Source organism: Lampris incognitus, chromosome 1 (assembly GCF_029633865.1).
Source record: "Lampris incognitus isolate fLamInc1 chromosome 1, fLamInc1.hap2, whole genome shotgun sequence".
Lineage (NCBI taxonomy): Eukaryota > Metazoa > Chordata > Actinopteri > Lampriformes > Lampridae > Lampris > Lampris incognitus.
The window spans coordinates 11052597-11075425 of NC_079211.1; the positions used below are offsets into that span (position 1 = coordinate 11052597).

The window sequence follows — 22829 nt, forward strand, 5'->3', positions numbered from 1 at the left end:
TGAAAGAGATGAAAACGTTTTGTTTGGTTTTTTTTTTTTTTTTTTTCCTCATTCATTTTTTCCATTTACGATCTGAGCAAGTGACCTTGTGGTCATCTGCCTTCCCATGGCTGCAGAGTCAAGTCAAGTCAGTTCTATTTGTATAGCCCAGTATCACAAATTTGAGTCACCTCCAGTGTTTCTGTGATGATTAAAAAAAAAAAACTTTATGTAGAATTTGTAGAGAGAGCATTGTAAATCACATTAAGAATGGAAATGTATGATCTAATAATACTATTACTACTACTAATAATAATAATAATAACACAACTGCAAATTAGTAGATGTGAGTATTTATTGCGCTCCAGGGCCACAGTGTAGATTTCTGCAGGTCGTTTGTGTTGCAGATGAAGTGTGGTGGCGGTGTTATTGTTAGTCTCTGGCTGATCCAAAGGGGATGTTTAGTCAGCGCCGCCAAATTCTCACTGTTATCTCCTCAGCCGTCTGCGGGGATCACAGCCTCTGGCATTAATTACAGCAAAGTACACCATCATCTGGGAGCTGATTCAACAGCTGATAGGGAATTGCATCAAGAGCAGACTCACACGCACACACACACACACACACACACACACACACACACACACACACACACACGCTAGTGCCAGTTCGCACTTGGTTCAACTTTGGCACATTCTAAGAACCGGTTTCCTTTTCCACGGGCTTGAGAGAGTCATTATGTCAGTCTGTATACATCTCTGAAGATGAGGCATGAAATCAACCGTGCAGATTTCGAACTTTTATTCTTTTATTTTTAGTATACAATTTTCGTATGCCATTTCATCATTAAATTCACCTCTGAGAACTTTTGAGCCGTGAAATCAACTGTGCAGATTTAGAGTATTGGCAATTTTACAAAAAACTGATGGCAAATCGAAAATGTGCTCCCGACGTTTTTGGAGCTGAGAAGCTCCACCAACTGGTGCCCAGCCGGCCAGTCCCGCTCACAGACCCCGCCATGGGCCGCCTGGAGCTCTGTCCAGGGACCCGTCTCATGACAAGAGGCTTTTATTTCCCTGCTGACGGATGGTTTGTTTAAATATCATCAAATAAATGTCCATTATAAAATTCAGCGGAAGCTGTGATTGTCTGCCATGTTCTCCCGTGGGGTGACTGGTCGCACATGTGCAAGGTTTCTTTGATTAACCTCCCAATATTTCTCAAATTCACTCTGCCAAAGTCCATCCAAATAAGTATGTGCTGATAAAATCATTTGATTCCTATCAGATAGGATATGAGGCGTCATTACTGAGTGTTGTTAAGGGGTGCGTGCATTTATCAGCATAACTGGTTGTTGCTGCTGAGTAATAACGCGTCCCGTAATGGTCTTGTTATTCACGATAGTCCCGCCCCAGCCCCTGGCACAAACAGTTTTCTTCTAGCCCAGCAAAGAGTTGGTGCCACTCTGGAACCAGTTTTCCTGCCCGAGAGCCGGTTCTTTGGCTGTGGAAACCGGCTCCGAACCGGCCCTCGACCCGCCTCGGTGGAGAAGGGGTAACGCGCACACTTACACGTCATGTTTTAGTGCAGAGCCCTCAACATGTCGCTGCTTCTTGAACTGAGCGCCAACAAAGACGCCGACACCACGTCTCCCTCTGTAAGGAGTGGCGCGTCTGATGTGTTTCAGCTGCACGTCAGGGTTTTCTTCCTAAATCTTCATGATGTGACATGTGGTTCCTGATTTCTTAAACAAGGCACGGGGGACCCCAAAGGGGATTACAGGCCTTCTGCCCGTGGACACTCAAAGCGTGTGTGTTTTAATCTGCTTAGAATTAAAATTAATTAAAATATAATCAGGCCAAAGGGGTTAGTGGTTGTGTCAGGGAGGGCTTCGGATGTAAAATGTTGCCAAATCATTATGCGGATTGACAAGACCATGCCGGTTCGGTCCAGGCTCCACACGGGATTGGCTGAGGCCTGGGTTAACGGCGGCCGCCATTGGTGCCGTGCCCTCACAGGATACCGATGAAAACTGTACGATCCACGGTGGCGACCCCTGAGAAACGGGGAATAAGCTGAGAGAAGAAGAAGAAGAAAATATAATCAGATCTCGTTTTAATTTGATTTAGTTTGGATGTAGAGTGACTGTTCGAGGCTGGAATAGTTAAGCAGCTTCTAATGTAGCATGTTTTGAATGATAATAAAGCTTATGCTAACAATATCATCAATCCATCCATCCATCCATCCATTATCCGAACCGCTTATCCTGCTCTCAGGGTCGCGGAGATGCTGGGCCTATCCCAGCAGTCATTGGGCGGCAGGCGGGGAGACACCCTGGACAGGCCGCCAGGCCATCACAGGGCCGCCGCTAACAATAACAACAATTATGTCAGACTTGTCAAACTGAACAGTCTTGCTCTGTGCAAATTCAACCATAGGCTTTATATTCTTTCTCATGTCAAACTCACTTTAATAAAGAAGTGTTGACCCATCGACCATTGTCGGGGCATCATGACCTCTGACCCTTGACCTCTTCACTTTTGGCTCCATGTCATGTTGGTGACAGAGAAGTGAATCTCATTTGACTCTCATTTTTTTCGTTTTAAGTCTCACTGGATTGAACAGCTAACGTGTAATAATGCAAACGATTATTACTGTAATTAGTGGATGCTCATGTAAACCGAAGCTATAGATGTGCGATGGCTCATATTTTGTGTGGTGTTTTGCTCTGTGTTGCGCGACGGCGAGATCAGTTGAAACCAGTTTAACCAACACAGAGTCCCGCGTTGCCTCACTCCCCATAATGAACCATCATTTTCATTTTTACTCTTCTCGCTTGTAATTATACGCAGAGGACACTGTATGTTATGTGTCTGTTGTCTGCCCGCCACACACACACACACACACACACACACACACACACACACACACACACACACACGCACACATGTTTTCTTGTCTTTATTGTGTTTAAAGAAGGAGTGACGTGTAAAACTGGACGGCTAGCTGACGTCAGGCGGTGACCAGCTAGGCTGTTAGCGCGGGAGCTAGCTGGCGTGCTAACACACAGACATCATACTGTCCCGTTGGACCCTGGCTCCCAGGCAGAGCTGTAACACAATGACATATTGTGTCCTACAATAGGGCTTCACTGTTATTTATAAATACAGCCCAACCCGCTCTCCCAAGACACCCCCCCCCCTCTCTCTCGCTCTCTTGCTCGCTCTCGCTCTCTTGCTCGCTCTCTCGTTTTCCTGTCATTGTAGTTGTTGCGTAGGAGGAAGCGCTGGTCAGGACATCATGTGTAAACCGCAACATGTCGAGCCCAAATATGTGTGCGATCATGCATGTGTCTGCATGTACACGTTTGTCTTTACATCTGGGCCCAATGTCACGCTTGGGTTTTGTATGTTTGTGTGTGTGTGTGTGTGTGTGTGGGGGGGGGGGGACCATGATTGACAGACCATTCAGTGTACCGCTCACTTTGAACACTCCTGATTCCTGTGCTGCACTGTGTTGTCGGCCCGTGGTTTTGTTTTACATTGCACCGTGGTGTGTTGTTGATGTGTTCTGCTGTGACTTGTTTTGTCCTTTTTTTGTGTGTGTGTGTGTTTTCTGTTTGTTTTCGTATTGTGTTGGGAAATATTGCGTTTAGCTGTGGCGCCGTGTCGTTGTGGTTTTGTTATGTCGCATTGTGTAATAGTGTATTTCCGTGTTGGGTTATTTTGTTGTGTAACTGCATGTCGTAATTGTGTTCGTTTTGTCAAGTCGTGCATGTGTTGTGTTGTGTTGCATTGACAGGTTATATAATGGTTACACTGCAGTCAACCTGTAAAGCGTCTCTGCAGAAATCCGACGGCGTCGTCGTTTAAAAGCCTTTTGTTTTTCAGTCACAAGAACTGTTGAGGCCTCAAATCCAGATGTTCGCCAGCTTCCGCGGTGGTAAAAAGTCTTTCTTTTGGGGAAACAACAACAGCACACCGGTTCCCAGTGGCTTTTCGTCGTCCTCTCAACTGGTGTGAAACGTAAACAGTGTGGAAATCCGTTGCTTGTGGTTTAAGATGCCATGATTTTATTGCTAGCGTGCAGCCTGTATCAGGATTCATGTGGTTTCGTTGGGGTCGATGAGCCGTCCTGTGGTCTTTATTCTCCCGCCGACCTGAAACTAAAACCCGCTTAAATGTCCGTCTGCTCTTCCCTGTGGTCTCTCTCTCTCTCTGCTGCCCAGAGAAGAGTCACATATTCCACAGCAGTGACTCAACATCGAGCTTTACTTTGATACAGCTGAGCAAGGCACTAATAGTGTCAGGGTTGGAGGTTCGACTCCCAGCGCTGTTTTGTTTTGCCTCAGATTGAAATATTAAAAGGAGCTGATGAGGCAACCCGGCGATCAGTTGCATCTCTGTTGGTTTGCCTGATGATGGAGGATGGAGTGGGCCTAAGAGAAAGGAAAGAGGAGGGACGAGAGCGAGGGATGAGGGAGTTTGGCGAGAGAGGAAGGGGTGTGTACGGCTGCACAGGGAGAACGGGGACGGGCGGAGGAAAGAATGAGCACTCTGTTAGGAAAGACTGATACTGATAGGGGACCTTAGCTGATGTAAATGTACGGTGGCCTCCCTCTCCTTTTGTGCTGTTATTTTGCATTGTGTTGTGTTGTCTTATGCTGTGTCACGTTATGTTGTGAGGTTTTGTGTTGCACTGAGTTGTTTTGTGTTGTTTTAGCCTGCTGTGACACCTCACACCTGTGAGGGTTTTGTGTGTGTAGGTTTGTGTGTTTATGTGTATGTCTGGATTATTTAGTTTTTATGTATGACTCTGCATTAACAAGTGTTGTTGTTGTGTGTGTGTGTGTGTGTGATTATGTCTATAAGTCACATGTGTGTGTGTATATATGTTTGCCTTGAGTGATGGCTGTACCCTGTGTTTTGTCCTGAATGCAGATCTCCAGCTGTGATTGTCAGGACAGTAGAGAGGATGAGGAGAGAGGAGGTATGGATGGATATACATTAGAAAGGATGAGGAGGGAGGAGGAAAAGAGCAGGATAAGCAGTTTGGATAATGGATGGATGGAGAGAGGAGGAGTGGATGTACAGTAGAGAGGATGAGGAGGGAGGAGGTAAAGAAGATGAGAGAGGAGGAGCGGATGTACAGTAGGGAGGATGAGGAGAGCGGAGGTAAAGAAGATGAGGAGGAGTGAATGTGCAGTAGAGAGGATGAAGAGAGGGGATAAAGAGGATGAGGAGAGAGGAGTGGATGTACAGTAGGGAGGATGAGGAGAGAGGAGATAAAGAAGATGAGGTATGGATGTACAGTGAGAGGAGGAGCGGATATACAGTAGAGAGGGTGAGGAGAGAGGAGGTAAAGAGGATGAGGAGAGAGGAGTGGATGTACAGTAGAGAGGATGAGGAGGGAGGCGGTATGGATTTACAGTGGGAGGTGGAATGGATATACAGTAGAGAGGATGATGGAGGCAGAGGAGGAGTAGAGCATGAAAGGAGATGCTTGAAGAGGAGAGGAGAGAGAGAAAGGAAGGAAGAGAGAGTGCAATAGTGACAGTGTCCCAAATTGGCACCGGCACCTGATACCCAACCCTGTGAGAATGGGATGAGCTGAGACCGTTGAAGGATTTCTGCAAATTTCTGACTGATTAAGAGGGATTATATACTAATAAAAATGACATGAATCTTCATGCAGTCCCACTTGGGTCGAAAAATGACATGAATCTTCATGCAGTCCCACTTGGGTCGAGTGTCTTCAAGAAAACAACACAAAGCTGGAGTTGAGCATAAACACATTTGTATGTAGCCTTGTGTTTAACTGTTGTCTGATCAGAGGAGTTTGCTTTCTTTCACTGACTATATATAAAATATATAAGCATACCGCCACCTTTAACCGTGTCAGCATGAGAGGAAAGAACACCTTTGGAGGCATACCATTAGAAATCTACATCTTACACAACATTTCCCAATGGGAGTGCTTTATGGATTATGGCAGATTTTCACAATGGGTTTTGGAAACTTGAATATGACCGTGATTCTGATCGCTGCAAAAATGACTTCATCCTATTTGAGACGAGCATCATTTGAACATAGTGTTTCTGTGAAATTCATATCCAGCTATGTTTTTATATCATTTTCAATATCGTCTTTGGAGGTTTTTTCCTGTGACAAGAAGTGAAGCACGCCACCGGGTTAAAGAGCCACAATTTTCCATTCAAGTGGTTTCTGTGAACTAGTGTGGTTCAGTTTGGTTATTAGAGGCTACCCAGCGATACCAGCTTTACTTTTATTACTGCTGCCGTTGCAGTCATCACCAGTGTAAATCCCACTACTGGTACACCTGATGCTGGTAGTATCACTATAACCTCTGCTGCTGTGCCAGAAAGTTGAATCGGTTCGTGTGGACACAACCTTTATTGAGGAAAACGTGTCATCACTCATCTGAGTGACCTCTTCAGTCTCAACTGACTGCAGGTATCCCCACCCTTAGAAACAACACAGTCGCACAACGACCGAAACCAACGATCGGTTTCATGTGCAAATACGGGCGTGACCATTAACTGGAGTTTCAGGGGCCATGTGTACTCTTCACAGAGGATTTGGGAATAGTTGCAATCACAACATTGTAAGATGGCGACAGATGCACTCTCAGCCCCCCCCCCCCCCCCCCACACAGTTCAGAGATGGTGGTTCCCTCTTCACATAGATGGCCTCTTTGACTCCCTGTTCAAACCAGCGTTCCTCCATATCAAGGATGTGCACATCCTCATCCTTGAAAGAGTGGCCACTGGCCTGTAGATGGGCGTAGACAGCGGAGTCCTGGCCTGACGTGTTGGCGCTCCCGTGTTGTGCCATCTTCCTTGCCAGCATCTCTGCTACTGTGATTACTACCATTGTTACTACTTCTATCACTACGGTTGCTGTGTCCTTTATATTATTGGCCGGGTCCTAAGGGTCTTCTCTTGAGAGTGGAAGTGGGACGGGAGGGTCTGTATCCTCTGGGCTGATCCCAGTTCAGTCTTTTATCTGCAGCCTCCACCCGTTTCCTGCTTCCCTGAAGCCATCGACCACGTTGGAACGGCATTCCCTCCTACGTGGTCCTCTCAGGTCAATCCTCTTCTGCAGGCTTCCAATGGCTGCATGCCATTCTGTGGAGTGGCTTCCTCATATGTTCCTTTTTATCCTCATAAAAAATCTCTTTGTTACTGGGGCTGGAACTTTTGTGTTGCAATAAAAAAAAAAAGAGTCAGGATGGTTTGTATTTATCTCTCGGAGAGTGTAGATGTGTCCATCTTAAAGCAACATTGTGTAATTGTTCTATTAATTTACCGTGATCGTTTCTTCACGCACATGGAATGACGCTCGCTACTAGGCGTGATAGAAATGACTGCGGGATTATAGATGTTTTCTTCAACAATGGACTCCACGCATCTTCATGCACTTCTTCCACCACCAAACCACTGCTGGAAAAAACCCCATCTAAAATCCCACCGTAATTCTTATCACGCCTCGTAGCGAGCGCCATTTTCTGTGTGCGGAGGAAGGCTCAGATCTCATTCGCTGGTATTGCGACAGTGATGCCCATGCGTGTCTCGCCAGACCGGGGCCATAGTGGTGGAATGAAGCAGCGGAGGTCTCAGTTATGTACACACTCCAGATCTTAATAGATTGGCGGCACGGTGGCCCAGCAGTTAGCGCCGTTGCCTCGTAGCAAGAAGGTCCTGGGTTCGAACCCCAGGCCGTCCCAGGGTCCTTTTCTTTGTGGAGTTTGCATGTTCTCCCCGTGTCTGCGTGGGTTTCCTCCCACCATCAAAAAAGACATGCATGTGAGGGTTAATACTCCTGCCTGTGCCCCTGAGCAAGGCACAGAAAGGAGAGCTGGAGTTGTTCCTGCTCCTAGCTACTCAGCTAGGATGGGTTAAATGCAGAAAGTACATTTCATTTGTGTGTACGTACAAACTGACTAATAAAGGGTATTCTGTTCTATTAATAAAAAAAAACAAAACTGCACAATGTTGCTTTAAACCAGGGAACAGTGTCTACTTGAATCGGCCTTCCTCTCCTTGACCGCTGCTCTCTTCCTGCCGAGAGGGGAAACGGAGAAAAATGACTTCAAATCATTTCTGCTGCCCAAACAGATGACTGGACATGGACGTTTGGTGACTCATTTCAGTGTGGATGAAAAAAAGAAAGCGAGAAGGAGTAGTAAGCGTTCGCTAACCAACCCTCCATCTTCCAGCCTGTATAGATTTGATTCGATTCCACCTGTCTCAGTCTTGAATCCCGGAGCTCTCTAAGCGAGCTGCCCTGCCCGCCGCTGTGCAAGTCTGTCGTCTGGTGTGTTCTTTAATGCACCGCAGCAGATTAAAGCTCAGCAGACGTATCCCCAGATCATTAGCAGATGTTTAAGGCCGACAGGCGGCCCTCCCTGTCATGGAATTTTGTCAGCTCTGCAGAACGGAAATGAGAGCGAGGATGTGACGGGGAGGCGGGGGGGCCCGGCTGCAGAACTGTGGGGGGAAACAGAACGCTGTCCGGTTCTGTAGAGGCTTTGGTTCGGTAGCTGGTGATGTCACTTCCTGGAGGACCAGCGTCAGGATCCTCTCCGGAGGACAAGAGGGTGAAGTGACTGACGGAAAGTAGGGAACAGCTGTGTGGCGTCTACATATCGGATTTCAGTAGTACACACACACGGATATAGAATGTATGAAAATAACACATACACACACTTTCCTTAAATACAGACACACACTGCGGTATACTTGTAGATGTAGTCACACTTGTGTGTCAACAAACACAGAGGAACACACATACATGTGCTGACATGACACAGATATACACACAAGTATACTACACGTATGCATGAAAAACACACATATGCACACACACAAACCCACTCGCCTGAGCACACTGGGAGCTAAAGGTTAGCGTCCAGCGTGCAGACAAAGAAAGAGCAGGATGTGACTCGCAGCCTCTTTCCAGCTGAAGCTTCCGTCAGTCGACCTTTTCCTCCTACAGAAGCCCTCTGCCTGAACCTCCTCATCTGGGTTCCTAAATTAAGAAAATCTCCTCGGCCATGTTGAGAAATCACTACCGGCTGCCAGCGAAACGCCGCTTGCTGCTAGATTACCAGTCTCTGTTTTTGTTTGTTTTTTTGGATTTATTCACGAGTTCCCAGAAAATTTAGATTTACTCGGACACAGAACAGCTTGACATGTGAGGGGGCAAAAACAAAACATGCACACGAGGGCTGAATGAGGTATTGTTTCAGCATCGTCACCACCCGTGTACTAGTGTGCACTGGTCACATTGCATAGGTTGCAAATGTGAGCCCAGTTGGACCCATCAGTCATGTTACCCTAAAACTTTCTTTTTCTTTTTTCTTTTTTTTTGTGGATTTTTTTTCTTCCTTTTCCTCCCCAATTGTACTTGGCCTATTACCCCGAGCCGTCCCGGTCGCTACTCCACCACCTCTGCTGATCCAGGGAGGGCTGCAGACTACCACATGCCTCCTCCGATACATGTGGAGGCGCTGGCCGCTTCTTTTCACCTGACAGTGAGGCGTTTCACCAGTGGGACGTAGCGCATGGGAGGATCACACTATTCCCCCCAGTCCCCCCCCCTCCTGAACAAGCACCCCGACCGACCAGAGGAGGCGCTAGTGCAGCGACCAGGACACATACCCACATCCAGCTTGCCACCCGCAGGCATGGCCAACTGTGTCTGTAGTGATGCCCGATCAAGCCGGAGGTGACGCGGGGATTCGAACCGGCGATCCCCATGTTGGTAGGCAACGGAATAGACCGCTATGCTACCTGCACGCCCTTCGTGGCTAATCTCACAGAAAAAAATAGCCTAGCCCATCTGATAAATAAAATAAGTTAATGTGATGTAATGACTTATTGGTTGCTCTGGTGCAGAATGAACAACCAGTTTTAATCATTTTCATTAAGAGCAGCGATGTGAAGGCTCCTGTAATTTCCGAAGGAGTTGAATCAGTTGCAACTGGACTTGGTATGAATCCGTGAAGACGTTGCGCCTCTCATCCAAGAGGCTTCCTCAGTTCGTGCCTTTCTGACTAGACCAAGCTAGTCTGACTGGCTGGTGATGAGACTTGGTCTAGACTAGCTTGGTCTAGTCAGAAAGGCACGAACTGAGGAAGCCTCTTGGATGAGAGGCGAAACGTCTCACGGATATATACCAAGTCCAGTTGCACTTGATTCAACAACTTTGGATAACCATGACCTGGATGAATGAGAACATTCACAGACCTCCTGTAATCTGCTATCTGTCACCCATTCACGGACGAGCCCCTTATTCTTCTTATGAGGTGGCACAAAATGAATGGTAGATGTTGTGTTGATCTCAGACCAGCCTGGGTTGATGGCTGAGTGTTAACTGGATACAACGCTGTCATGTTGAGTCAACCATAGTATTGAACAACGGCCTTAGTTCCACCTCTTAGATCAACCGAATCGTTCCTAGAGTGGTCAATTCTTTCTAAATGGAGCAATTGTGCTTAAACGCGCCATGTATCTATGTCAACCCAATTTGAGCTTTTGTCTGCTAATTTTCATCAGCACTTTATTTCTTCTCCGGTTTGCTGTAAGACACCGTGCCAGCCCGACCAGAGGGGGCGCTGTGGTGCACATCAACACCCGGGAGGTCAGAGAACAGTATGCAGAGATGGAGGGAAATCTCTGTCTTTCCTTTTGTTTTTCCTCCACAGGGAGGTCAGAGGTCAGCTGCAGAGCAGCGGCGCCCGACCTTGAAGAGATTCCTTTGTCGCGTTTCCAACGAATTGTCAAGCGAGAAATATTGTGCCAAAAAAACAAAATGGGAATTTTTTGGTGCGTTTTTCCACAGATCTGATCACATTTGCGTAAGTGAATAAAACCCTGAATGTAGTTTTACACGTTCTGCATCACATGTCCGCCCACCAGAAAGATGGACCAGTTACGACGAAGGAACAGCCGGTCATGTGATTAGATTGTATTCATGCTTTATTTTTATTCAAAAAGTAAAAACCATCTCAAGCCAGCATGGCTACTGCCTTGCTCACGGGCATGTCAGCAGGGCAGATGCTCGCAGATATGAAGGCGTGGAACCGTGTCGTCCCACTGAAGGGCGGTTTCTACTCTGTCAGCTCTTCCCATTCTGCATGACCTTTAACCCCCAGTAGGGACTGGAGAGACGTTTCCTGCCCTAACTGTATCCCCTGACGTTCAAGAGACAATGAAACAAGACGGTACAGATCACTCCCGCACTCTGACGCCCCCTTTCACCTCTTCTAGTCCCCGCGTCACAGGCCGCTATGCTCCAAGTCTCACTGATTAAACAAGAGTGTAGGCTGAATATCTAATGCGGAAAAGGTAGAGAATTGTGTCCCATCATAAGAAAAGGTAGAGAATTGTGTCCTGTCTTAAGAAAAGGTAGAGAATCGTGTCCTGTCTTAAGAAAAGGTAGAGAATCGTGTCCTGTCATAAGAAAAGGTAGAGAATTGTGTCCTGTCTTAAGAAAAGGTAGAGAATTGTGTCCCATCATAAGAAAAGAGAGACAGACTCGGTGCCGGGGACCTTCAGAGGTTGCGTGTCTCACTTTCTGCTTTATTTAGAGTGTGTTAAATGGGAAACATGCATGTGACACTGTAAGACACACCCTCCGCACACCCTCTGCACACACACACACACACACACACACACACACACACACACACACACACACACACACACACACACACATACAAACGTGCAAAAAATATATGCACACATACTCGGACAAACACACACTCGCACAAATAGTGCCGATGACACGCCACACTCTGCTTAGGGGTTTCCTTCTATAGCCTCTCTCTCTGTCTCTCTCTCTTTCCCTCCACTCTCCCCCTCACGCGCCCTGTCTCTCTCTCTCCCTTGCCCTCTCTTTCTCCCTTGCCCCCTCTCTCTCTCTCCCTTGCCCTCTCTTTCTCCCTTGCCCACTCTCTCTCTCGCTCTCATACTGTACACATGAGATCAAATAGACCGGTTAGGGTGAGGTATCCGTGAGACTTGACGCATTCCAATCTTTTTCAGGAAGTGCACATCTACGCTTGCTACACACACACACACACACACACACACACACACACACACACACACACAGCCACATGCATACACATTTTCTTTGAAAGCCCCCTGTCCTTCCCACAAGGCAGTATGGCAGTATACTGCACCTCAGCTGGGCTCTCTGTATCTTGTGTGTGTGTGTGTGTGTGTGTGCGCGCACATGCACGTGTATGTTCATCTATATGTTTGTGTCTTCTTTTTAAATCGATAGTCTTAGATTCACGCACAAACATATGCGGCTGCATTTGTGCACATATACATAAACACACACACACACACACACATTACTCAAAACACACAAATTATTTAAAAATGGCCCCTCTCTAATCAGTGTTGTACTTTTGTTTTTCTTCGTGATCGTGTTTGTCAGGAGCGACACAGACAACACATGGCTCTTTGTCCAAGAGATTCGAGCGCACGGGATGCCTTCTCAGCCACATGACTGTATGCCATCCTGTGGTCATCCTCGCCTCATCACACCCCGCCCCTTCGCATCAAAGGTCCGACGGACGTGCTCCTCATAACGTGGACTCTCGTGATTTGCAGGCGGTGTTGTGGTGAGGCCAAGCGTCCCTCCTGTCGGTCCGGGGTCCTCCTCTCTGTGGAGGCCAGGCCTTTGTGGACGCTGGTGCTCCGACTGACATTGGGCTTTGTGCACAATCTGTGGTTTTAGTTGGCTGCGAGCGGGGTTGTGACCCGGAGTGGAAAGGGTCACGGTGATGGCCTCCCAGAGCAGTGAAAACCGCTCCCTGTTCTGCTGCCTGGGATAAGGTTAACCTCAAGTGCTAATATAGTTATTACCCCCCATATACCCTCTTCCTTAACCCTGATGACTCCAGCTGGAGTTTAGTTTAAATGTATTTGTGTATATTGTCAAAGTTTATGTTCTACCTATTACGGTCCCATAATCCATGTTCAGCATGTTACGTTGATTAGCACTGATTCACACTGTCAGTAGAAGCATCACAATCTCACACACTTGCACGCACACTTCCAGCCATTCTGTTTTTCTGCACCAAATGGTGAAGTCGTTAACCCTGTGGTGACCGACGCTGTGGGTGACGGTCCAAAGAGAGGATGGGGGGGAGTAATGTGAGGATGATGGATGAGGTGTAGCCAATGGGATTTACATGGAGATGTACCCAGACACAGAGGGACAGACACACACACACACACACACATGCAGAGTTAGACACAGCCATACACACATGGCAATTCAGAGATAAAAGATAGCACTGCTTCCATTTTGAGCCTATGCGTGTGTTTGTTGCCATTTCTCCGCTCCTCTGTTGCCATGGCGACAGTTGTGGAACCACACAAACAGAGAAGATCAGAGAAGATCTCTGTCTCCATCATCAGTTGAAACATCTTTGGATATGCTTCTCTCTCTCTCTCTCTCTCTCTCTCTCTCTCTCTCTCTCTCTCTCTCTCTCTCTCTCTCTCTCTCTCTCTCTCTCTCTCTCTCTCTCTCTCTCTCTCTCTCTCTCTCTCCAATTGCAATGTTTTTACAATATGTGTGTTGTTGTTTTTTTTCTCTAGCGAGCTCCAACCACCTCTGCTGGGATCTGATTGGGGATTATTCAGTTTATGCATGGTAATTGCTTACCCAGTATCAAATTACCCAGTATCAGAATCTAGCCCCGCCATGCTCCCCTTCTCTGTTGTCTTAATTCTGAATTTTCATTCTATCTCTTCCAGATGGAGGATAGCAACCTGCCCCACCCTTAGCTCAGTTATGGCCTTTGTTTTACTTGCATGTGGAGGAGACTCAGACCAATCCAGAGCCCATGTTGGTCATTATGGCATCGCTGGATGGAAGCACGCCGGTTGAGACCTTCCTGGCAGTGATCCACCTAGAGAAGTAATAATAATAATAACAACAATACAATTTATTTATGTATCACTTTTTTATGCATGAAATGAAGCTCAGTGTTTCACATTAGAAAGAAACAGACAAATGACATCAATTCCTAGCAGAATAGAATAGAAAGACAAAACAGGCAATTTAAATGCTTTAGAACCAGTCAACAGCAGGGAATGAAAAATTAAATGGAATAGAACTTTATTTGTCATTGTACAAATACAACGCAATTTGAAAGTGCAGTTCTTATCAGTACAAAGATCAGTATGAAAATAATTAAAAACATAAAACACACACATTCATTTCTACATTCTACTGGACACCAACATATCGCACAAAAAGTCAGGAATCAAGACTTGGCAGCATTTAGTGCGGTTATGGCTTGGGATAGAGGCTGTTCTTTAGTCCGTTTGTCCGAACTCTTATTGTCCTGTAACGTCTGCCCGAGGGCAGCAGTTAAAACAGATGGTGTCCTGGGTGGGATGGGTCCTTGAGGATGCCATGGGCTTTTTTGAGGCAGCGGGAACCGTATAGGTCTTACAGGGAGGGGAGTGGGCATGTGATAATCTTCTGGACGGTGGTGATGACCCTCTGGAGCGCTTTCCTCTCTGCTACTGTGCAGCTGGCAAACCAGACACGGATGCAAAACAATTTAAGAGTATAAAAGATGGTAAAAGTTGCATATTACAGCAGAAAGACGGGTGTAAAATATAAAAAATGAATGCAATAAAATCGAATAGAAGGGTGATGCAAATTATAGGATCGATAATAAGTAAATAAATGAAGATAGTTTTCATTAAAAGCCAGGTCAAAAGAAAGCTTTAAACTTTCATTTGAAGACGTCTACTGAACCTGTCTCGGTATCTGGCTGAGCAGCAGATTCATACAACATGCTTTCAGCTCCATGTGGCAGATATGTCATTATTTACTAGTAACTTTTTACTGACCATCGCATCACTTAGGTTTTAAAGTAGGAAAGATGGTACTTTAAGTATATAATTGCATGTATGTTCCCAAAGGGAATTTACCCTGGCATGCCCCATAAAAGCATGATGGATATTGTAATTGCAGACGTCATTCTAAAGAGTCAACACATTCTCCACATTCATAACATCAAAAATTGCAGTCAAACAGCACAGGGCAACATAATAGTAGTATAGTAAATAGTTTTCATAAACTGCATAAAATTTGTGCCATTATAATAATGCATTTATTTATTATAATCAAGAACATCCCCATGGCAGTTTACAGAAGGTCAGCATCATCCGCATGGTAACATGCCAAACTATTTACATTTATGTAGGCAGCATACAGAAGGAAAATAATGGTGTGTTACTTTACATTAAAGTCCATTGTTTCTCCATCTTCAATGTAGGTACGTGGATACCTTCAGCCGTGCCGGTCTCCTATTGGCTAGAGACTTCACCCACCTGGATCATGACGCCTTGGTCAGCCTTGGTATAACTGCTACAGGTCACAGGAAAAGAATATTGCGATTGGTCAGCCACATTCAAAGGACCAATGAAAAAACGGCAAAAGACAGTCAAAGAGCCAATAAAAATCCAAGAGCTGACCGCTTATTGGATCGTTGTCAGTCTGTGTCAGATAGTCACTCATCAAATCCAAGAGAAACTAAAAACTTGTCCAATCAGACGGTAACTCCCATTAACTTTCAGCCGTTCCGAAATCGATCTGCTCCGAATCTTGCCGCCATGCTGACAAATTCAACACTGACTGAAGGCAAGAGCAACAGTGTGGTAAAAGCGGTCGTGAAGCCAGTTCCCAAACCCAGAACTGTCTTCAACAGACGCAGGACGGCCCCGGTCCATTTCACGCCGGACCCCCTGCCTCAGCCTCCCAGGAGGCTCTCCCAGGATTCCCTCTGTTTTACTATTTTAGAGAGCCTGAACTCAAGGGAGGCTCCTGCAGCTAATGATTTGGCCTCCTCCCCTACCGATGGGGTGACCTCCACCCTCCACCACAGACAGTTCCAAAGCCGGGTAGAGAGACAGCTGAGTCATAATTCCACAGTGTCAGACTCGGGTGGTGGGTTTCCCCCTGTACCCCCAAGACTGAACCATGGGTCCCCCCCAGCCATCTTCCAGAGGTCCCCACCTTCTTCCTCACCTGGAGGGATGGATCAGAGCCATGCTTCTTCTCCTTCATCATCCCCCTCTTCTCCCTTCTCTAGCTTGGACAACACCAGGTTCTCTGGATCCTCCCCTTCCTGTTCACCCAGGAGTCACAGCATGGAGATGGTCTCCAATGAAATCTACTGTGGCACTTTACCTGGCTCTTCTGCCTCTAGTGGAGGGAGGACTCACTGCAACTTGCAGACAGTCCCCCTGCCCCCACCAAGACAAGTACTGGACAGGACCCCCGAGAGAAACAGGTATCCGGTTTCTAAGACAAACCTCTCTCTATAGAAAAGACGTCTCCCCAAATCCCTTTACTCTTACGGCTGGGTTCCTTCTTCCCAACAGGTTATAGAAAATCTGAAAGATTTAAATATCTACCCGCCTACTTAATATGAAAACCTTAAAATATTGCTATACTCAAGAAATTCTGCATGCTGTGCTGCTGTTATCACTGTGTTTTGGATTTTCATTTCCATCGTCATCGTCCTTCGACCGCAGTCGAGCATTTTCATTACCATCTTTTATGAATTAATGAATATTCTATTGATTTGTTCACTAAGGGTGGCATTTCCAAAACCTTTGCACTTTCAGTCTTAAAAGGGTTATTTGATTTAAATTAAAGCCCCCTGGGTGTTATAAGCAGCACTGTAACTTAATATAGCAAATCAAATATGGACGTATAGATAAAATTGAAATTGAGATTTGACTAGAAATGTAAAGCGCTTTGAGTGGCTGTTGCAGCTAGAAAAGCGCTATATAAAATGCAACTTGATTAATTGATTGATTGATGTGTATGTGTGCATCCAATTTCCTTTTTTTCTAATAGTGTACTTTCTCTAACAAGTTATAAAAATGAGACGTTCATTAGCTATCTATTGTCTGTTTATTCATGTCTACAGTATGGATGGGTTGTATCTATAATAGTAATAATAATTTTATTTACTTCTAGTCTTCATGACGCCATGATCATAATATAACATGAATAATTATTGTTTATTGTGTCCTCAGTGGCAGCACTTTAAGTGACCCCTCTTCAGGTTCAACCAGAGGTGAGTCCAACCTACAACACATGAACCTCCATAAACAAAAGCAAAACACATTCTACGTTACTGTATTGCCTCGGTGTATTACCTCCTGTGGATGATGAATGGTCTTACTGAACGAGATACTGAAATAGTTCAGTTCTATTACTCAGACCCCAAGAGGAATTAAACTGTATTTTATTGTTAACTTACTATTTCAGTGCTTTAATGTATTTAAACTCGTGTGAAAGTATTGCAAACTCAAATTACATTGGTTTAAGAAACAGAAATTTCTAACCGTGGCGCTCTAGTTCAATGGGTAGAGCGTGGCACTTTGTCGGAGGTTGTATATCTACTGGTGCCACCCATGCAACCCATACAGACACTGTAAGTTGTTTGGCAGAAAAGATTCCTGCCAAAAAGCAGCAGTTTATGACAAAATACGATTCTAACCCAACAGTGTCTACTGATGATCCTGAGGAGGAAATCAGCCCTTACTGTGAAACCGTCTTCCAGACCAGATGGCAGCCTCAGCCATGTCAGGTGAGCGTCTACACGCTTTGCCCTGATAACGTCAAGGCTTATATTGCACACATTTAATTCATGTCAAAACTATAATGGGGGCGTCCAGGTAGCGTAGCAGTCTATTCCATTGCCTACCAACACAGGAATTGCCGGTTCGAATTCCTGTGTTGCGGTGTTAGTGTTTGTTACATATTCAGTAATTTCGAGTCTATTCTCGGGCTGAGGACTGAACCCAACAATCGGAGCGGAAATCCCAATCGTGGACTTTCTCTGGACTGAAGGTTGGCAGAGATTTTCCTGTAGCGTGATCCAGTCTGAACCACCTCGCTTGATTTACTGACTGATCTGGGCTACCTTGATCTTATCAAACAACATTTGATATTTTCAACCCGACATCTGCTCGATGGTGTATTATCAGTCCCCAGCCAGCCCTGTTATTCGTGGGGCTCAGTAGCCAATGAGAGCCGAATTTACAGCGAGGTGATGCAGAGGTGAAGAGGAGCATTTGAAAAATATCGAATAAAATGTGCGCAGACAAGCGTTTATTCTCAATAGTTTCTTTTTATTTGTTCTGTTTCCGTCTTCAGCACATCTCGATTGTCCCCCTCCCCTTTTTTTTCTCCCCAATTCCACTTAGCCAAATTTCCCCACTCTTCCGAGCGGTCCCGGTCGCTGCTCCACCCCCGCTGCTGATCCGGGGAGGGCTGCAGACTACCACATGCCTCCTCCGATACATGTGGAGTCGCCAGCCACTTCTTTTCACCTGACAGTGAGGAGTTTCGCCAGGGGAAATAGCGCATAGGAGGATCACACTATTCCTCCTCCCCCCAAACAGGCGTCCCGACGGACCAGAGGAGGCACTAGTGCAGCAACCAGGACACATACCCACATCCGGCTTCCCACCAACAGACACGGCCAATTGTGTCTGTAGGGCCGCCCGACCAGGCAGCATGGTGGTTTAGTGGTTAGCACGGTCGCCTCACAGCAAGAAGGTCCTGGGTTCGAGCCCCGGGGTAGTCCAACCTTGGTGGGTCATCCTAGGTCGTCCTCTGTGTGGAGTTTGCATGTTCTCCCCGTGTCTGCGTGGGTTTCCTCCGGGGGCTCCGGTTTCCTCCCACAGTCCAAAGACATGTAGGTCAGGTGAATTGGCGGTACTAAATTGTCCCTAGGAATGAATGGTTGTGTGTGTGTGGGGGGGGGGAGGCTGTGATGGCCTGGCGGCCTGTCCAGGGTGTCTCCCTGCCTGCTGCCCAATGATTGCTGGAATAGGCTCCAGCATCCCCGTGACCCTGAGAGCAGGATAAGCAGTTAAGACAATGGATGGATGGGTGGATGGATGGATGGGCCGCCCAACCAAGCCGGAGGTAACACGGGGATTCGAACCAACGATCTCCGTGTTGGTAGGCAACGGAATAGACCACCACGCCACTTGGACGCCTCAATTGTTATATTAACAGGTGTCACGCTGAACCACATAATCTCGGTTAATACATAGTGTAATGCAATAGTATAACTTAATGTAATATATAATGTATCATATCATAATATATAGTATGTAATAGCATGAAATAACAGTGTGTGGTACCCTGTCTTCGCTAAATCGTCTTGAGTGAACGCCTTTGTGACAGGTTGACTGACAAAAAATATGTACCATCCATCATAATGTGTCTGATGCGTATTATTTGAAATGTTGAATGTTTCCAAAAGTCGTCGAATGTGTGCCGGGCATTCATCCCCCATCCAGAGATTTCTTTGCAAAATGTCAAAGCATTTTCAGCATGAGTGGGTCACGTGGAAGGACTGGTCCTAATCTGAGCAGAGACCTGCATCTCCAAACTCATTCTCTGGGGGTCAAAAGGCTATATATTATGGTTTATAGCATGTTCTGCATTTTATCTGAGAAGCTCTTGCAGCTCTGTCGTCAGATCTCAGTGATAGCAGCCGACGTCTAAAGTGCTGCGTTTCCATTTTGACAGGAATAAAAAAAAAAAGATCAGCGCTGAATGAACAGTGTCAACACAATGGTTGTTCCTTCATACAAACAGCAACGTGTTTGTGTTATTTGAGCATTATTAATTGATAAGCAGACAAGAGTATTTCCTCCCAAGAACCAGCATTCATCTGTTTTTCCCCTCTATTTCAGAATGACAGGGGTAAGGATGAAGGACGCGTGAAGCAGAGGGAAGAGGAGAAGCATGCAGATGGTCATGGGTAAGATTCCAGTCATTCATTAAGATGCACATAAGTGATATGTCAACATTTTTAATAGACCAGATATGATGTGATGTCAGCAGATGTGCTGATATTGTTAGCACCAGTGGCTGGAAATCCAGTGCATGTGTGTGTGTGTGTGTGTGTGTGTGTGTGTGTGCAGAAACATTGTGCTGTGCTTGGATAGCAGCTGAATACCTTAGGAAGAGATGCTTTCACAGCTGAGCTCAAGCGCCAACTCATATCTTCTAAGCTGAACCATTTTTTAAAATCTTTTTTTTTTTGCAGAAACCTCTAAAGTTCCTTCATGATGCCTTTATGCGTTCCTTCAGGTTACATAAGCTGTCTTGGGCCAAGCGGTTGTCCCAAGCTCTTCACAGCAGCGACTCTCAAGGATACAGCACTGTGGGCGAGCCCGCCCCACCACCACGCTACCTCTCCCTGCCCCCCCACCTCTACCCCTCCGACGTGGACGAGGATCTGACCATATCCCCCTACGCCAGCTACACTTCCCTGTCCGAGCGTGCGCCGCCCATCATCTTTGGCTGGCTGGACAAGCTGTCTCCTCAGGGGTAGGAGTTTTTTTTTTTTACTTAATTCAGAACATTTTAGAAAATAATGTCTATGGTACGGAGGTCAACTGATCACCAAGCTCCATTTTTATATATATATAAAAAAACAAAACACTGCCTGCTTCACGTTCATACAGATTCATACTTTCACACCTGGAAATCACTCAGTACAGCCACTTCCTTATACCTGTTGTCACTAAGCAGCACCATCAGAGTGACTGGGTTTTAAATTGATAGTAAACATTTTACATTTCTTGAGCTGTAAACATGTTGGTATGGGTGCAGGATGGTGGAACTGATTGCCCTCATGATTAACTCGACAATACAAATGAGACGCATCACACGTTGGCTTTTAGGGAGAAAATCTGTTTTTTCTTATATCCAGGGGAAAACACACATTCAGGCTGAAACCTGTGGCTTTTCTCCATTAATAGGTCATTATTTGATCCATTTCAGACATGATAATGCTGTTGCAGTTGTGTTGGACAGACCGTATTCCAGTAGAACAGTGTTGTGATATAGTTGGATGTAGGAGACAGAGAGAAATAGACCTGTTGACATTAATTTTCATGGACTACGAATGAGTTGTAGCAGCCATTGTGGCTGGTGTGCCGTCAGCTCGGCAGTAAACAGTTCTTGGCTCCCTGTATGAGCCCCCATCTGCCAGTGGATTAAAACTTCCTGACAGACAGGAGGCAGCTGGTGAGACTTGAGAAAATCATATCCAGCACCCGGATAATCAGCACTGGCGCCCCCCAGGGATGTGTGCTCTCCCCACTACTCTTCTCTCTCTAAACAAATGACTACACCTCAGGTGACCTCTCTGTTAAACTCCTGAAGTTTGTGGATGACACAACTATCATTGGCCTCATCCGGGATGATGACGAGTCTGCATACAGACGGGAGGTTGATCAGCTGGCCCTCTGGTGCGGCCATAACAACCTGGAGCTGAACATGCTCTCAAAACAGTGGAGATGACAGTGGACTTCAGGAGGAGACCCCTAACGCAGCCCCCCCTCACCATACTCTACGGTGAAAACCTACAGATTTCTGGGTTCCACTATCTCCCAGGACCTAAGGTGGGCATCCAACATAGACACAATCATCAAAAAGGCCCAGCAGAGGATGTACTTTCTCCACCAGCTCAAGAAGTTCAGCCTGCCTCAGGAACTGCTGATTTAGTTCTACACTACAATAATCCAGTCTGTCCTCTGCATTTCCATCACTGTCTGGTTTAGATCGGTCACCAAACAGGACAGGGACAGACTACAACGGACAGTTAGGTCTACAGAGAAAATCACTGATGCCAACATGCCCTCCATTCAGGACTCATACACCTCTAGAATCAGGAAACAGGCAGTTAACATCACTGCAGACCCATCACACCCTGGTCACAACCTGTTCCAACTCCTCCCCTCTGGTAGGCGCTACAGAGCACTGTACCCCAAAAAAACCAGACACAAGAACAGTTTCTTTCTGCAAGCTGTCACTCTGATGAACACTTAACATTGTTATAATAAATCTAAGCACACTGTATATACTGTATATTGTACTTATACATACATATTCTGCCATGTCCACCTACCTCATGTATAGAAGTAACTTGCTAACATATTTATTCCAGGATCTTTGCCGACAGAGGCTAAAAAACAAGTGCTTAGGTACATTTTATAAGCAGTTCATTGAAGGCCTTTACACGGTGGTTGGTTTCATTCCTCAGGTGGGTTCACTATCAGTATCCAAAGGACGTCAACTCTGACTTCTGATATGTAGTTATTTAAATCTCATCGTGGAAAAAAATGATCAAATTTCAAATTCATTTATAAATTGGTTAACACCAGCATCCTGGCATGCTGTCTTGCGTCATGTGCCGTGTATTGTTGTGTGTGTGTGTGTGTGTGTGTGTGTGTGTGTGTGTGTGTGTGTGTGTGTGTGTGTGTGTGTGTGTGTGTGTGTTTGTCTGTCTTTACCTTTCATTTTGTTGAAAGCATGCTAAAGAAAAATGGGACTTTCCATTCTTATTGGTACAGGCGTCAGAGGCTGGCCCTGGGTTTGAAGCTGCGTCTCCTTCTCTGCTCTCCTCCCTGCCTCTCCTCGACTCTGAGGAGCTGTCTCTGCCTCCTAACTCTCCTGTCCTCCTCTTCCTCCTCCATGGGGTGTGTGTTTGTCTTCTTTTTCTGCTTTGTTGGATCTTCCTGCTGGTCTTCCTTTGCCACTGCGGAATTGTTACCTCCGGTTCCTCTGTATGTGTTGCTGATGGTTTTTATAGGAGGGGTACTACAGGGTATTTTTAACGATGATGATGCATCGTAATGACAAGGTACAGTCAAGTATGTTCATAAGCAACCAAGTACCAGTAATCCCAGTTCAAGATACCGTCAGGGGGCATCCAAGTGGCGTGGTGGTCTATTCCATTGT

At 46.0% G+C, this 22829-nt stretch overlaps 1 protein-coding gene across 6 annotated transcripts in view; it reads left to right on the plus strand.

The window, feature by feature from the left end:
- arap3 (ArfGAP with RhoGAP domain, ankyrin repeat and PH domain 3) overlaps positions 1-22829 on the plus strand; it is a 71579-nt gene that overhangs the window by 3596 nt on the left and 45154 nt on the right. For 4 of the 6 annotated variants that reach the window (XM_056275348.1, XM_056275380.1, XM_056275390.1 and 1 more), the window contains exons 2-8: positions 13622-13676; positions 13781-13943; positions 15319-16335; positions 17090-17130; positions 17564-17646; positions 19772-19839; positions 20172-20411. In XM_056275348.1, coding sequence (XP_056131323.1) covers positions 13870-13943; positions 15319-16335; positions 17090-17130; positions 17564-17646; positions 19772-19839; positions 20172-20411 — 1523 coding nt within the window. In that variant the 5' untranslated portion in view covers positions 13622-13676; positions 13781-13869. The remainder of the gene's footprint in view (positions 1-13621; positions 13677-13780; positions 13944-15318; positions 16336-17089; positions 17131-17563; positions 17647-19771; positions 19840-20171; positions 20412-22829) is intronic. The other 2 variants (XM_056275364.1, XM_056275374.1) reach the window with 1 other exon arrangement.